Genomic DNA, 17102 nt, shown 5'->3' with positions numbered 1-17102 from the left:
ATAAACAATAAAAGGAATACTTTGTTATCAGCAATATACCAGTGTACAATACTTGTTTTTTTAAAAAAAGGAAAACATATTTAGTCCCAAACCAAACTCCCACCCCCCTTCCCCCCCTCTAGAGACCTGTCAAGAGTCGACCCCCCCTACTTTGTCATATATAAAAGTACAAGAAAAGGAAGATGATTTGTCAATAAACCTCCCAATGGAGCACAAGGTCTTTTAAATCACATTGATTCAAGCCACGGGTTCCACAGCCTGTCAAAGAGGTCCGCCTTGCTCCTCCTAACGTAGATACTCCTCTCCAAAGCAATGATATGGTCCACTTGCTTCATAAAGTCTCTCCTTGTTGGTGGCTCTTCTCTAATCCAGAATTTGGCAATCAATTTTCGCGCGATAAATAGCAGTCTGGCAATAACCACTTTATACATCTTATCAGTTATGATCACCTCAACATAGCCCAAAACACATACCAGGGGATCACGCGGCACAGTGCAACCATATGCCAGTCCCACTTTATTCAGCACCACCACCCAGAAGGAGGACAACCTGGGGCACTGCCATAACATATGAAGGATGCCCGCATCGGACTGCGAGCATCTGGGGCATTCTGAACTAGATCTCAATCCGGCTTTGAATAACATATCCGGAGTTCTATATGCCCTATGAATAACAAATAATTGTGATAGCCTCCCAGGCTCGCTCATTGATATTTTGGGCACATAGTCCAGTACTGATTCCCAATGATCAATATCAATTGCCCCAAGGTCCGCCTCCCATTTCGCCCTTGCTCTAATAGGGTGTTCCTCCAAGAAAGAGAACAAAAGGAATTCGTATATTCCCGAGATCACCCCCCTCGTGCCACCCCCTACAAGGATAAAATCTAGCATTAGGTCCACCTGTATTTCAACGGGTCCTCTCCTACACTGTGCCCGATGCGCATGTGAAAGACGGCGGTATTGAAACAACTCAGAGTCCGGTAGTAAAAACTCCTCCTGCAATGCCTCAAAATCTCTAATTCTGCCCTGATGTAGAATCTGGCCCATCCGAGAGATGCCTGCCTCCCTCCAATTATGAAATCCCTCCATCTGTCTAAACTCCTGTAGGACACAGTTATTCCAAATGGGTGAGAATCTAGTGAGTGCGTGCACACCCCTAATCCCCTTAACTTTGTCCCAAACCTTATGGATGAGCCTAATAGTACAAAATTTAGAGCCCTTCTCTCGGAAATGTCCCCCCTCCAGACCCTCACTCAACACCTTCGTCCCAATCAGTGATCTCAGGCTGCAAGGTGCCCGCGTCCCACCTACCACATCTCCCCATCCCTTGAAATGCTGGCACTGTGAAGCCAAAAAATACAACCACGGATTAGGCAATGCCACCCCTCCCTCCGTCTTTGGTCTCTGTAGAGTTTCCTGTTTAAATCTGGGGCTCTTTCCACCCCAAATCAATTCCCCAAACAAAGATCTAATCCTCCGAAACCTATTCTGCAATATCCATATAGGGGAGTTGTGCAGCACATAAAGTAGTTGTGGCATCACAATCATCTTTATCAAGTTTATCCTGCCGATTACTGATAAATGTAACTTCCTCCACGCCTGGACCTTAGTACGTATCCTCCGCAGAAGAGGTGCCAAATTCAGTTCCTCAAAGCTAGTCAAAGGGAGAGTGATCTGAATCCCCAGGTATTTAAATTTATCAACTAGCTTCAACCTTGTAGAAGAAACCTCCCCACCACCGTCCCCGCTATCCCCATCTATCAACATCATATTCGATTTGTCCCAATTGATCCTTAGGCCCGAGTAACTACCAAATTCCTCAATAATGGCTTCCGTCTTAACCAGGGTCTCCTCAGAATCCTCCAAGAATAGCAGAATATCATCAGCGTACAACGCTACTTTTTCCTCTGCCTCCCCGTATATAAAACCCCTCACCTCCCGGGAACCTCTGATCTTCGCAGCAAGGGGTTCCACCGCCAACGCAAAGAGCAGCGGGGACAAAGGGCAGCCCTGTCTAGTACCTCTAGACAATGAAAAGGTCTCAGAGAGAGCGTTATTCACTCTAATTTTGGCTACCGGAGAAGAGTACAACAGCTGCACCCATGAAATAAATTTAGGTCCAAACCCCATTCGTTCCAGTACTGACCACAAATAGCTCCACTCCACGCAATCAAAAGCCTTATGGGCGTCTAAGGATACCACAACCCGTCTTCCGACATTGTCAGAGGGGATTTGCAAATTTAAAAATAACCTTCTCAGATTGAGTGCCGTTGATTTGTTGGGCATAAAGCCTGACTGATCCGGGTGAACCAGTCTGTCAATCACCCTGGATAACCTATTTGCCAGAGCTTTTGCCAGAATCTTGATGTCGGCCGTCAAAAGTGAGATTGGTCTATAGGATTCTGGTAGTTGTGGGTCCTTATCGGCCTTAGGTATAACGACCACAATAGCCTCTCTCATTGATGAAGGTAGCTCCCCTCTTTCCAGTGAACTATTATACACCTCCGACAATCTGGCCAACAATGTTTCTTGTCACCTCCTTATATTGGCGGTATAGTGACATACACTGACCAAGGCTACAAGGACATTCGTTTGCCCTCTCTCCGGCATGGAGCACTATGGCCACATTTAGCAGATATGTTGGGACTGGCTAAAACATAGGGCAAAAATTCTATGTGAACATAGTCTTACAGGGAATGATGTCCTATTTTACATGTTTTACAACACTTTAATTTGTGCCACAACATAATATGCAGATCTATAAATTCCCCATATCTTACTGAAGGTTTCGAAATGCCAACGTGTTGTATGTGCTGCTGAACTACGCTAATTATCTCATTACGGTCATGGCGACTGCTTCATTAAAAAAACAAATACGCCGTCTCGTTGCAAAGGGACTTTTCTCCCGATGTATTCGGCCCCCCGGTAATGCTCACACTGATTATTGGCTGGTGCACACATATGTGCCGCGTTGCAAGCAAACGTCACAGTCCCCTCTTCGGCTGGTGAATCTATCTCACATTTTCTGTTGATATGAATCATTAATACACATAGGTCAGATGGATAGTTCTCATGCTCAGTCTCAGGACCCTGGATCGCTGCATATAGCAGCTGGAAGTTCTCTCCTAGCCTCTGAATTTAACTGCTTTATAAATTCTCTCTGTTGCCACAGGAGGGCGCCGCCAGGCAAATGCAGCTTTCATCCCATTCCAGTGAAGACGAGGAGTGCCGCTATACCCCTTGTACCAAAAGAAAGTAAGTTCAGAAACTCTCTGCTTAATTTATAGAAACATAGTGAAGGCTGCGTGGCGCAGCAGTGTCCACACTGTACAGTGATCCAAGAAAGTTCAAAGTAAATGTAGTTTTTAATGTCCAAAAGTACAACAAAACAAGGGTATGCTCTGGATCGCAGCCGGGAAAACAAGACAGTCGGTAAATGCGTCCTGTTGCTGAGGGTGTCAGGTCTCTTGCTCTACTTAGGTTCTGTGTTGCATCACACAGGGGAGACCTGCAGAGCCTTCTGTTCTGCACAATTGCAAAACCAAACTGACACACCCAACTCTCTGCTGCAGGGGTTTTTACCAAAGAACCTGTGGCTACCGGCCACATGGAAAACCCGGGCCGGGGGGAAGAAACAGACTGCTTCACTACCTTCCTGTAGTCCGTTTAAAAAATAAAAGCCCAGAGCAGGTTTTCTTAAATCTGCCTTGGCCAAATCGCTTGCCCAAGATCAACACTTACTTGTATTCTGCATTACAATCACAGCTATGCCTGTGACTGCAATGCACTCCCACGGCCTCAATATGCTTCTTTGCACATCCTGGGGGACACATAGCGACCCTCTCATACAACACTGGTCACTGCCTCACAGCTGAGATGGGGAATGAAACGGCATGTCTTCTGTCATACTGCCTTCCCAACAACCACAGACCTTCTCAGATTGGCAGAATTACCGCAAGACTGAGGGCTCAGAGGCACAGAAGCACTGCAACATGAATCCAAATTTTAAGAACAGATCTATGCACTCAGTAACTCCACCAGCAGAATAGTGAGTGCGGCTCTGGGGTATAATACAGTATACAACTCAGGTTCAGTACAGGATCAGTAATGTAATGTATGTACACAGTGACTGCACCAGCAGAATAGAGAGTTCAGCTCTGGGGTATAATACAGGATGTAACTCAGGATCAGTAATGTAATGTAATGTATGCACTCAGTAAATCCACCAGCAGAATAGTGAGTGCGGCTCTGGGGTATAATACTGTATGCAACTCAGGTTCAGTACAGGATCAGTAATGTAATGTATGTACACAGTGACTGCACAGGCAGAGTAGTGAGTGGAACTCTGAGGTATAAAACAGGATGTAACTCAGGGTCAGTACATGATCAGTAATGTAATGTACGTACACAGTGACTGCACCAGCAGAATAGTGAGTGCAGCTCTGGAGCATAATACAGGATGTAACTCAGGATCTGTAATGTATGTACACAGTGACTGCACCAGCAGAATAGTGAGTGCAGCTCTGGAGTATAATACAGGATGTAACTCAGGATCAGTAATGTAATGTATGTACACAGTGACTTCACCAGCAGAATAGTGAGTGCAGCTCTGGAGTATAATACAGGAGGTAACTCAGGATCAGTAATGTAATGTATGTACACAGTGACTGCACCAGCAGAATAGTGAGTGCAGCTCTGGACGGTAAAACAGGATGTACAGTAACTTAGGATCAGTACAGGAGTCATAATGTACAGGTGCTTCTCACAAAATTAGAATACCATCAAAATGTTAATTTATTTCAGTTCTTCAATACAAAAAGTGAAACTCATATTATATAGAGTCATTACAAACTGAGTGATCTATTTCAAGTGTTTATTTCTGTTAATGTTGATGATTATGGCTTACAGCCAAAGAAAACCCAAAAGTCATTATCTCAGTAAATTAGAATAATTAACAAAAAACACCTGCAAAGGCTTCCTAAGCATTTAAAAAGGTCCCTTAGTCTGTTTCAGTAGCTCCAGAATCATGGGAAAGACTGCTGACTTGACATATGTCCAGAATTCAGTTATTGACACACTCCACAAGGAGGGTAAACCACAGAAGGTCATTGCTGAAGAAGCTGGCTGTTCAGAGTCCTGTATCCAAGTATATTAATGGAAGATTCAGTGGAAGGAAAAAGTGTGATAGAAAGGGGTGCACAAGAAACCGGGATAACCGCAGCCTTGAAAGGATTGTTAAGAAAAGGTAATTCAAAAATTTGGGGGTATTCACAAGGAGCGGACTGCTGCTGGAGTCATTGCTTCAAGAGGCACCACACAGACGCATCCAGGACATGGGCTACAAGTGTCGCATTCCTTGTATCAAGCCGCTCATGACCAATAGACAATGCCAGAAGCATCTTAGGCCCCTTTCACACATCCGTTTTTTGCCATCAGTCGCAATCTGTCCAATTATAAAAAAAAAACCGGATCCAGTGACTGATGCCGCCGGATCCGTTTTTTTCTCATAGACTTGTATTAGCGACGGATTGCGAGTTATGGCCTCAAATTTCATCAGTCGTTCGCCAGATCTGTCAAAAATTGTTTGTCCAGCGGCCAGAGACAACGGACAAAGTAAAATTTTTTGGGTACGTCTAAAAAAAAAATGGACAGCGACGGATCCATCGCCGTCCGTCGTTTGCTAGAATGGTAGGGTATGGCGCCGGATCCGTCAAATGATGGAATCTGGCGACTGATTCCGTTTTTTTTTAACTGAGCATCCAATTGGCCAGATCTGCTAGTCGGATCCATCCAAAAAAACAGATCCGTCGCATCAGTTTTTCACAATCTGTGACGCATCCATCGATGCGTCGAGCAAGTGGATTGTGACTGACGGCAAAAAACTGATGTGTGAAAGGGGCCTCACCTGGACTAAGGAGAAAAAGAACTGGACTGTTGCTCAGTGTTCCAAGGTGTTTTCAGATTAAAGGAAATCTTGCATTTCATTTGAAAATCAAGGTCCCAGAGTCTGGAGGAAGAGTGGAGAGGCCACAATCCAAGCTGCTTGAGGTCTAGTGTGAAGTTTCCACAATCAGTGATGGTTTGGGGAGCCATGTCATCTGCTGGTGTAGGTCCACTGTGTTTTATCAAGACCAAAGTCAGCGCAGCCGTCTACCAGGAAATTTTAGAGCAGATCATGCTTCCCTCTGCCGACAAGCTTTTTGGATATGGAAATTTCATTCTCCAGCAGGACTTGGCACCTGTCCAGACTGACAAAAGTACCAATACAAAGTTTAAAAACAGCAATGCTGTGCTTGATTGGCCAGCAATCTCATCTGACCTTAACCCCAAAGAGAATCTTCAAGAGGAAGATGAGAGACACCAGACCCAACAATGCAGATGAGCTGAAGGATGCTATCAAAGCAACCTGGGCTTCCATAACACCTCAGCAGTGCCACAAGCTGATCGCCTCCATGCCATGCCACATTGATGCAGTAATTGATGCAAAAGGAGCCCCGACCAAGTATTGAGTGCATTTATTGAACATAAATTTCAGTAGGCCAACATTTCGGATTTTAAAATCATTTTTCAAGCTGGTGTTATAAAGTAAGCCATAATCATCAACATTAACAGAAATAAACACTTGTAATAGATCACTCTGTTTGTAATCCCTCTATACATGAGATTCACTTTTTGTATTGAAGAACTGAAATACTTTTTGATGATATTCCAATTTAGTGAGAAACACCTGCATATACACACCAGAAGAATAGAGGAATAATGTAATGTATGTTGTCTCTCTGATAGCATTACATTTCTGTGTGTAGATTGTGTAAAGTGAATTACACCCGTTCCCTCAGTCAGGTTTTTGTTCTATGACAGCCCTGCAGACTTTTGCTCAGAGAATGTGGCGCTGCGCCTCTGGCCGCCGGCGTATGTAGGTCAGCGCCGCTAAGGAGAATAGTACTTCAGCGGTGTTGGTTGTCTTGGCAACAAAGATCTTTTCCATGGAATCGTCTCTACAAGTAATCTACATGCACAAAACCCAATCAGCGTCTTCTGTGAGACTGTAACGCAGGTCTGCCCTCGCATCCGGCCCTCACATCTGCCCTCGCATTAGCCCTTGCATCCGCTCCTCGCATCAGCCCCTCACACCCGCCCCACGGATTAGCCCTCATCATACACACTATTAATAGGACATGAAGTGCACAGATAGCAGAGCAGGGCTGCCACTAGAAATTTTGGGGCCACATACTGGCAAAATTTTCGGGGCCCCCTTAAGACTCCGCCCAGGCTCCACCCCAGCCCTGCCTCCACCCCTCGAACTGCCACAGTTCCCCCACTCTCTCTTGGAAAAACTTCACTTCTCATCTATCACACATTAACAGTTCCCATCACCAGATCACACATATAGCCAGCAGCTTTTGATTTGACCAAAAGATTTTATAAGCCACCACTATAACACGGTAGACACTTTTGGCCGGGCCCTACTCTGCTGTAACCTACTAAATATTTGTTAAAATATGCAATACAATTTAGGTATATTATTTATTTTTCAATTTTTAAAATGACCAATAATATCACAGAGAACAAACAAATACCACCGCACCATGTCCAGACCACATATTACCACCAGTGACCGAATAATATCATATACCAAGAACAAATACCACAACACCATGAACAGACACCATATTACCACCACAGTGATCGAATAATATCAAATACAGGGAACAAATACCACCGCACCATGACCAGACCACATATTACCACCACAAAGTGACCAAATAGCACATACAAGGGACAAATACCACAACACCATGTCCAGACCACATATTACCACCACTGACTGAATACTACAATACTGATAAATATCCAGCATTCTGCCTCAGTGTGTCCAGCATTCTGCCTCAGTGTGTCCAGCATTCTGCCCCAGTGTGTCCAGCATTCTGCGTCCGTGTGTCCAGCATTCTGCCTCAGTGTGTCCAGCATTCTGCCCTCAGTGTGTCCAGCATTCTGCCCTCAGTGTGTCCAGCATTCTGCCCTCAGTGTGTCCAGCATTCGGCCCTCAGTGTGTCCAGCACTCGGCCCTCAGTGTGTCCAGCACTCGGCCCTCAGTGTGTCCAGCATTCGGCCCTCAGTGTGTCCAGCATTCGGCCCCCAGTGTGTCCAGCATTCGGCCCCCAGTGTGTCCAGCATTCGGCCCCCAGTGTGTCCAGCATGCAGCCCCCAGTGTGTCCAGCATGCAGCCCCCAGTGTGTCCAGCATGCAGCCCCCAGTGTGTCCAGCATGCAGCCCCCAGTGTGTCCAGCATGCAGCCCCCAGTGTGTCCAGCATGCAGCCCCCAGTGTGTCCAGCATGCAGCCCCCAGTGTGTCCAGCATTCAGCCCCGGGCCCCCCGGATCGCCGCTCTCAATAATAAAAAAAAATGTTCTCACCTGACAGCGCTCCTGCGGCAAAGGCGAACTTGCCGGCAACTGACACTGACGTCAGACTCCGGCAACGTGCGCGCTGCGTCTGACGTCAACTGCCAGCCTCCGATTGGCTGTCGGCTGTTAACTTTTGACGTGCGGGCACGGGCCTGCACGTCAATAGTGTTGCCACAGCGCCGTTAAGGGCTCGGTTTAGCCTGCCGGTAGGGGCCCGGTGAGCAGATGAGACGGGGCCCGATGCGAGCCCCCTCTGCCCACCGGGCCCCATACACCAGTCAGGGCAGTAATGTCCTGATGGTGGCCCTGAAGCAGAGGTCGGGCAGGAAGGTCAGCTCGTTAAACGTTTCACTCTGTAAATGTTCTTTATTTTGCTACAAATTATCTACGAGGAGAAAAAAAACTGACAACTTTGCAAGAAAAAGTATTGATAACAAATTTCCTATTATTTTGAGTGTACAGCTGCTATTAGAACCTATAGGTCCCCATGGCTGGTGTGAGACAAAGTATGGTCCTGGGAAAAATTAAAGGTGGGGTCTCAATTGCTACAGTATTGCGTCGCCATACAAGAACATTTACGGTGCATTTACACTTTTAGGCCATGTTCACACGTTGTGGATTTTACCGCGGATCCGCAGCGTTTTTGATGCTGCGCATCTGCAGCAGTTTTCTATGCGGTTTACAGTACCATGTAAACCTATGGAAAACCCAATCCGCTGTGCACATGCCGCGAAAAAAAAACGCTCAGAAGCGCAGCGTTGTTTTCTTTCGCAGCATGTCAATTCTTTGTGCGGATCTGCTGCGTTTCTGCACCCATAGACTTGCATTGAGTCGAGCACATCCGCAGCAAAACCGCAGATGTAAAAAAGACCTGCGGTTTAGCTGCGGGGGAAGCGCTGCAGATTGGGAGGAGGGAAGTGTGTGGGCGGAGACTGCGTGTATGTGGGTGCGTGCAGTCCAGGGCATGTGCGGGGCTGTCGGGGGTCTGTGCGGGGCTGTCGGTGGGTCTGCCGGGGCTGTCAGAGGTCTGTGCGGGGCTGTCGGGGGTCTGTGCGGGGCTGCTAGGGCTGGCGGAGGTCTGTGAGGGGCTGCCGGGGGGCTGTTGGGGGTCTTTGCGGGGATGTCAAAGGTCTGCCGGGGCTGTTGGAGGTCTGTGCGGGTCTGCCGAGGCTGTCCCGGGGTCTGCGGGGCTGCTGGCGGTCTCGGTGTGTGTGTGTGTGTGTGTGTGTGTGTGTGTATGCAGGCATTGTCCAATGGGACTACAAGTCCCATCTGGCTATGCCTGCTACAGTGACAGTGATTGACAAATTAGCCAAAGATGGCACAGTTGTAGTACCATCATCCGGCTAATGTGTTGAATGTAAAAAAAAAAAAACATACACACATACAGTACATACCACGTATAACAACTACATACAACATATGACATACAGTACATGCAACATATAAAATACAGCATACAGTACATTCAACATATGACATACGGAATATACTACATACAACAGTACATACAACATACAGTACATACAACATATGACATACATAACATACAACAGTACATACAACATATGACCTACAGAATATACTACACACAACAGTACATATGACATACAACAGTACATACAACATATGACATACAGTACATGCAACATATAGCATACAGTACATGCAACATATAACATACAGTACATACAACATGACATACAGAATATACTACATGCAACAGTACATACAACATATAGCGCGTACAACAGTACATACAACATATAGCACATACAACATACAGCAGTACATACAACATATGACATACATTACATACAACATATAACATACAGTACATATGACATACAGAACATACTACATACAAGAGTACATACAACATACAGTACATATGACATACAGAACATACTACAGTACATACATTAAAATATAACATACAGTACATACAACATATGACATACAGAACATATTACATACAGCCGTACATGCAATATATGACAGCCGTACATGCAATATATGACATACAGTACATACAACATACAGTACATACAACATATGACATACATAACATACTACATACAACAGTACATACAACATAAAGCACATACAACATGCAACAGTACATACAACATATAGCACATACAACAGTGCATACAACATATGACATACACAACATACAACAGTACATATAACATACAGTACATACAACATATGACGTACAGAACATAGTACATACAACAGTACATACAACATATAGCACATACAACAGTACATACAACATATGACTTACAGTACATACAACATATGACATACAGAACATACAATAGTACATATAACATACAGTACATACAGCATATAACATACAGTACATACAACAAATAACATACAACATACAGTACATACAACATATGACATACAGAACACACTACATACAACAGTACATACAACATAAAGCACATACAACATGCAACAGTACATACAACATATAGGACATACAACAGTGCATACAACATATGACATACAAAACATACAACAGTACATATAACATACAGTACATACAACATATGACGTACAGAACATACTACATACAACATATAGCACATACAACAGTACATACAACATATGACTTACAGTACATACAACATATGACATACAGAACATACAATAGTACATATAACATACAGTACATACAGCATATAACATACAGTACATACAACAAATAACATACAACATACAGTACATACAACACATACAGTACATACAACATAGAGTACATACTCACCATCACCTTGACCCCCGAGGCTATTGCGCACCTGTAAAAAAAATATTAAAATAATAAACAAACAATATACTCCCTGTGTCCGCAGATATCCAATTAATACAAGTGTCCCACGACAATCTCCCGTGGAGAGCAGCCACATCCGCTGATGCGACCGCTCTCCAGGGGCTCCAGAATACAATGACAGGTGGTATCCTTCCGCACTGTATCCCTCCGCCTCTGTGAGAAATAGTTCCTACTCTCACTTGTGGCACTGCTGTGTGCCACAAGTGAGCACACACACACACGCAGCTTTACCATAAAGTGAGACCAATGACCTCAGGTAATCTCTTCAGTGATGCACTGCAGGAGTCATTGTCTCCTGTCAGTTCATCACTGGGAGGCCCTATAGAGCGGTGATATCACCCGATGTCACTGTTGTATAGGGGAGATCGTCGTGGGACACTTGTTATTAATTGAACTACGGCGGAAAGGTAGTATACAGTTGGTTTATTATTTTTAATTTTTTGCAGGCGATCGAGTATGGTAAGTATGGTGAAATTAAGAATATTAAATTACTTTTTTCTGGCTGTCTTTTTTTTTTTTTCCCCTCTCACTACTATAGGATTAGTAATAGATAGGCGTCTTATTGATGCCTCTCCATTACTAATCGGGCCTAATGTCACCTTACATTAGCAAGGGGACATTAACCCCTTATTACCCCATATCTCACCGCTACAGGGGAGTGGGACGAGAGGGGCTAAGTGCCGGAATTGGCGCATCTCACAGATGCGCCATTTCTGGGGTGGCTGGGGGCTGGTATTTGTAGCTGGGGGGGCAATATCCATGGCCCCTCTCTAGGCTATGAAAATCAGCCCACAGCTGTCTGCGTAGCCTTTCTGGCTAAAAAAATATAGGGGGCCCCTACGTCATTTTTTGGGGGGTCCCCCTATTTTAATAGCCAGTAAAGGCTACGCAGACAGCTGCAGGCTGATAGTCATAGCCTGGGAAGGGGCCATGGGTATTACCCCCTTCCCAGGCTTTTTGTTTTAATTAAACATGTTCATTAATCAACATCGGCCTTGCTATTTTATATATTTATGGATAAATCTATATATAGATGGATATATCTATAAATATATCTATAGATATAACTATGGCTATATCTATCTATCCATCTATAGATATATTTATAGATAGATACATAGATATATCTATCCATATATCTATCTGGCTACTTTCACAAATCAGAGTTTTGCCGTCAGGCACAATCTGGCGTGTGTTGAAAAAAGATCCGTTTTTTTTTCTGCCGGATCCGTTTTTTTCTCATAGAGTTGTATTAGCGCCGGAGTGCGCCTGATGGCTGCACGTTTCATCTGTTTTTTGCCGGATCCATCAAAAAAACTGTTTCCAGTGGACTGGGAAAACTTAGAGGAATGTTTTTTCTGTCCAGGGAAAAAACGCCCAGCGACTGATCCGGCGAAAAACGTATGAAACTGAGATGTGAAATGATGAATCTGGCCTCCGAATCCGGTTTTTCATGCATTTTTCCATTCAAATCATGCACATTTTTCATTCTCTCTCTAAAAAAAAACAGATCAGTTGCATCAGTTTTTCACTATTTGCAACGGATCCGTTTTTTCAAAAATTCGCCGGATCCTGTCTGACGGAAAAAAACTGATGTGTGAAAGTAGCCTAACTATCCATATATCTATCTACATCTACCCATAGATATATCTATAGATAGACAGATATATCTATTCATATATCTATCTAATTGCTTCTATCTAACTATCTATCTATCCCATTGCTTCCATCTATCGATTAGATAGAAGGAATGAGATAGATGATAGATATAATAGATAGAAGGAATGAGAGATAGATAGAATAGATAGAAGGAATGATAGATAGATGACAGATAGATCTATAGATAGATCAATACATAGATCGATAGATGACAGATCTATAGATAGATAATATCTATCTATCATTCCTTCTATCTATTCTATCTATCTCTCATTCCTTCTATCTATTATATCTATCATCTATCTATCTATCTATCTATCTCATTCCTTCTATCGATAGATAGAAAGATAGAAGGAATGAGCTAGATAGATAGATGACAGATAGATCAATACATAGATCGATAGATATTATCTGTTTATCTATCTAGCTCATTCCTTCTATCTATCTTTCTATTTATCGATAGAAGGAATGAGATAGATAGATGATAGATATGATAGAAGAATGAGATAGATAGATAGATGCCAGATCTATAGATATTATCTATGTATAGATCTATCTATAGATCTATTTGTCATCTATCTATCTATCTCATTCCTTCTGTCTATCTATCGAAGGAATGAGAGATAGATAGATGATAGAATAGATAGATAGATGATAGAAGGAATGAGCTAGATAGATCTATAGATCTGTCATCTATCTATCTATCGATCTATGTATAGATCTATCTGTCTATCTATCTCATTCCTTCCATCTATTTTCTATCTATATTTATATCTATTATCTATCATCTATCTCTCTGTCTATCTCATTCCTTCTATCTATAGATCTATCTATCTATATTTATAACTATATTTCTATCTATCTGTCTATCTATGTGTAATGGAGTGTGGGTTGGACAAATGTAAAAGAGGAGGTTGGACAAGAAATGACATCACATGGCATCAAAAACGTCCAAAAACGCATAAAAATGCGCAAAAAAACGCACCTGCGTTTTCTGCGAAGAGATGCAGATTTAGTGCAGAAAAATCCTCCGGCAAATCTGCAACCTGTGCACATACCCTTAGGCCGTGAAATGAGGGCTGATCGGCTATGTACAAGTTTATCATTGCTTGTTTACTGCACTGTTCACACAGAACAACGAGCAATGATGGGGAGAGAACGATTGATAATATCACTGTTCTGTCCCCTTTTACAGTGCAAATTATCGGCAGTGTATACTCTGTTTACGTGGGTGATATGCAGTGGATAAACTAAACCACTGATGATTTTTGTGATGGCATAAGGACCCTTGGTCATGTGACCATAAAATCACCAAAGGTCCTTGGAAACTGAAATGCAGGGTTGGCATTATCAGTTCAATTTCTGTTTTGTGAAGGCAAGAGGACCACCAAATCTGCAGCTGAGTATGGATTTCCTTTGGGGAAGGAGGCCGTGGTAATTGCACAGTTTTCCTCCCACTCCACTAACATTTTTTCTGTATGTTTCCATGGCTACAGACTACAAAAACTGTGTAGTCTGATCCTATGATGCTGTGTAGTCTGATCCTACAAATATCTCCCTACCATCTGCTCCTTCTTTATTATCTGCAAATTATGTATAGGAAACATGGACATGGTTTCTCATCACTGTGGGATCAGACTACACAGGTTTCGTTTGTAGTTTGTAGCTATGAAGACACAAATAGAATCTGTATACATAAAACCATAGCATTCTATCAAGATGACTAGCAATAAAAGTGAATTTTCTGGAACTTTTTTTTTTTTATTCAAATAAATTTTTATTAAGAATAACAAGGCAATTAACATGTTACATTTACATTTTCAATATAGAGTATTTCCCCCCCCCTCCCCCTTCAAACAGCCCCCTTCGATCCCAAAGCCCCCCACCCCCACCCCACAAAGCAGCTCATCTTGTTAATTACTACCATCATTAAAACAATAGAGTATCTAATCCCTCAACCATTCGTATAAGCCACACTTCACATTACTATCCCATAGCAATCCATGGAGACCACATTTTATTGAACGTTTCAGTTTTCCCTTTCTTCTTATAAATCCCTTTTTCTAGTGTCAGGCCCTGTTTCACATACTGGAGGAACTCTCCTCTTGACGGCGGCTCTTCCCTAATCCAGTTTCTAGCTATCACCTTCCTAGCCATATACAACAATCTGGCTATAGCTATCTTTAGGTGTTTATCCACTCCAATCTCATCCACGCATCCCAACAAACAGACAACTGGATCCCTTGGCACCATGCATCCATACGCACCTTCCATACGACTCAAAACTACCACCCAGAAGGCAGCCAACCTCGGACATGTCCACATCATATGGAAAATGTCTGCATCCGTAGACTTACACCTCGGACATTCAGAGTCATTACGCAATCCTGCCTTATATAGCACCATCGGAGACCTATAAACTCTGTGTATCACATAGAGCTGTGACCGTCTATACGGTTCACTCAGCGACAGTCTTGGGATCCATTCCAACACCGACTCCCAAGTCTCGTTATCTATTGGGCCCAAATCCCTTTCCCATTTAGCTCTTGCCATTATTGGAAACCCCAATAGAAAAGTGTGCAACAGATCCCTGTACAGAGTGGATATGACTCCTCCAGTCGTCCCATCATTACACACATACTCCAGTACTATATCCCTTTGAATCCTAATACCTCCATTCCTACTCTGAGCTCCAAAGGCATGCCTCATCCGCAAATATTGATACTCCCCTGCAGACCCAAGACCAAATTCCGCCTGCAATTGGGAAAATGATTTCAGTTCACCTTGTTCAATTATTTGATACACATACTGAATCCCTTTGCCCAACCACTCTATCAGTACCCCCAATGCCTCAAATTCTTTCAGATTGTTATTATGCCATAGCGGCGAGTATCTAGTCAAGTCCGTGATCCCACGTATGTGCCTCAATCTACTCCACAGCTTGCGTATCAACAGCAAAGTCGGATATAGCTTCCCCAAACTCTCCAAGGATCCATCCTCCAAACATTGTACCACTGGCCTTCTTTTTGTCACCACCTCCATCAACCGCTGTACTGCCCCAGATGACCCTTCATGCGCCCAGCCCCTTAAATGCTGACTCTGGGCTGCAAGAAAGTACAACTCAGGGTTAGGCAATGCCAGACCCCCATCATCCTTGGGTCGCTGAAGTGTCTCCAGTTTGATACGCGGATGCTGCCTCCCCCAAATCAGATTCCTAAACAGAGAGTTGATCTGTCTAAATTTCCCACGTGGTATCCAAACCGGCGCATTGTGAAGAATATACAATATTTTCGGCATCAGAATCATTTTGATAAGATTCATCCTGCCTACCACAGACAAATGTAGCTTAAGCCATGCATCCGCTTTTGCCTTGAGGGCACCCAAGATTGGAGTCAGATTCTCATGTATATAGTCAGTGACCGGCATAGATACCCATATTCCCAGGTACTTAAATTTACTTGTCACCTCCAGTCGCCCGTCCTCCAATGGCTCCCCATCCACATCGTCCACCTTAAACAAGATAGACTTACTCCAATTTATCCTAAGTCCCGACACTGATCCGAATCGTTCAATAATCCCAATGGCTCCCTCCAAGGATGCAACCAGGTCAACCAGAAACAACAAAATATCATCCGCATACAACGCCACCCTTTCTTCAATCACCCCATATTTAAACCCCGTCATCTCATCAGACTGTCGAAGCGTAGCGGCCAGTGGTTCCACCGCCAGAGCAAACAAAAGGGGGGAAAGCGGACACCCCTGTCTCATCCCTCTAGCCAATTGTATGGTCCGTGACAACTCCCCGTTTACCCTAACCCTGGCCATCGGCATCGAGTACATTAATTGAATCCATGATATGAACTGCGGTCCAAACCCCATTCTTCGCAACACCTGCCAGAGATACCCCCACTCCACACTATCGAACGCCTTGTGAGCGTCTAAAGATGCAATAACTCTCTGGCCACAGTTATCGGCTTTGAGTTGCAAGTTCATATACAGCCTTCGTAGATTAATCGCAGTTGACCTATCAGGCATAAAGCCAGACTGGTCTGAGTGTATCAGGCCAGAAATAACACTTGTCAACCTCATCGCCAACACCTTAGCCAGGAGTTTAACGTCGATAGTAAGCAAAGAAATTGGCCGATATGAATCCGGCTGTGTCGGGTCTTTCCCCTCCTTTGGAATCACCAC

The 17102-nt window shown here is 43.8% G+C and overlaps 1 protein-coding gene across 1 annotated transcript in view; it reads left to right on the top strand.

The window, feature by feature from the left end:
• HHIPL1 (HHIP like 1) overlaps positions 1–17102 on the top strand; it is a 73613-nt gene that overhangs the window by 46812 nt on the left and 9699 nt on the right. The window contains exon 8 of the mRNA XM_069735398.1: positions 3172–3254. Coding sequence (XP_069591499.1) covers positions 3172–3254 — 83 coding nt within the window. The remainder of the gene's footprint in view (positions 1–3171; positions 3255–17102) is intronic.

The sequence above is a fragment of the Ranitomeya imitator genome, chromosome 1 (assembly GCF_032444005.1).
Source record: "Ranitomeya imitator isolate aRanImi1 chromosome 1, aRanImi1.pri, whole genome shotgun sequence".
NCBI classification, from domain to species: domain Eukaryota; kingdom Metazoa; phylum Chordata; class Amphibia; order Anura; family Dendrobatidae; genus Ranitomeya; species Ranitomeya imitator.
This window is presented reverse-complemented; position numbering and strand designations above follow the sequence as displayed.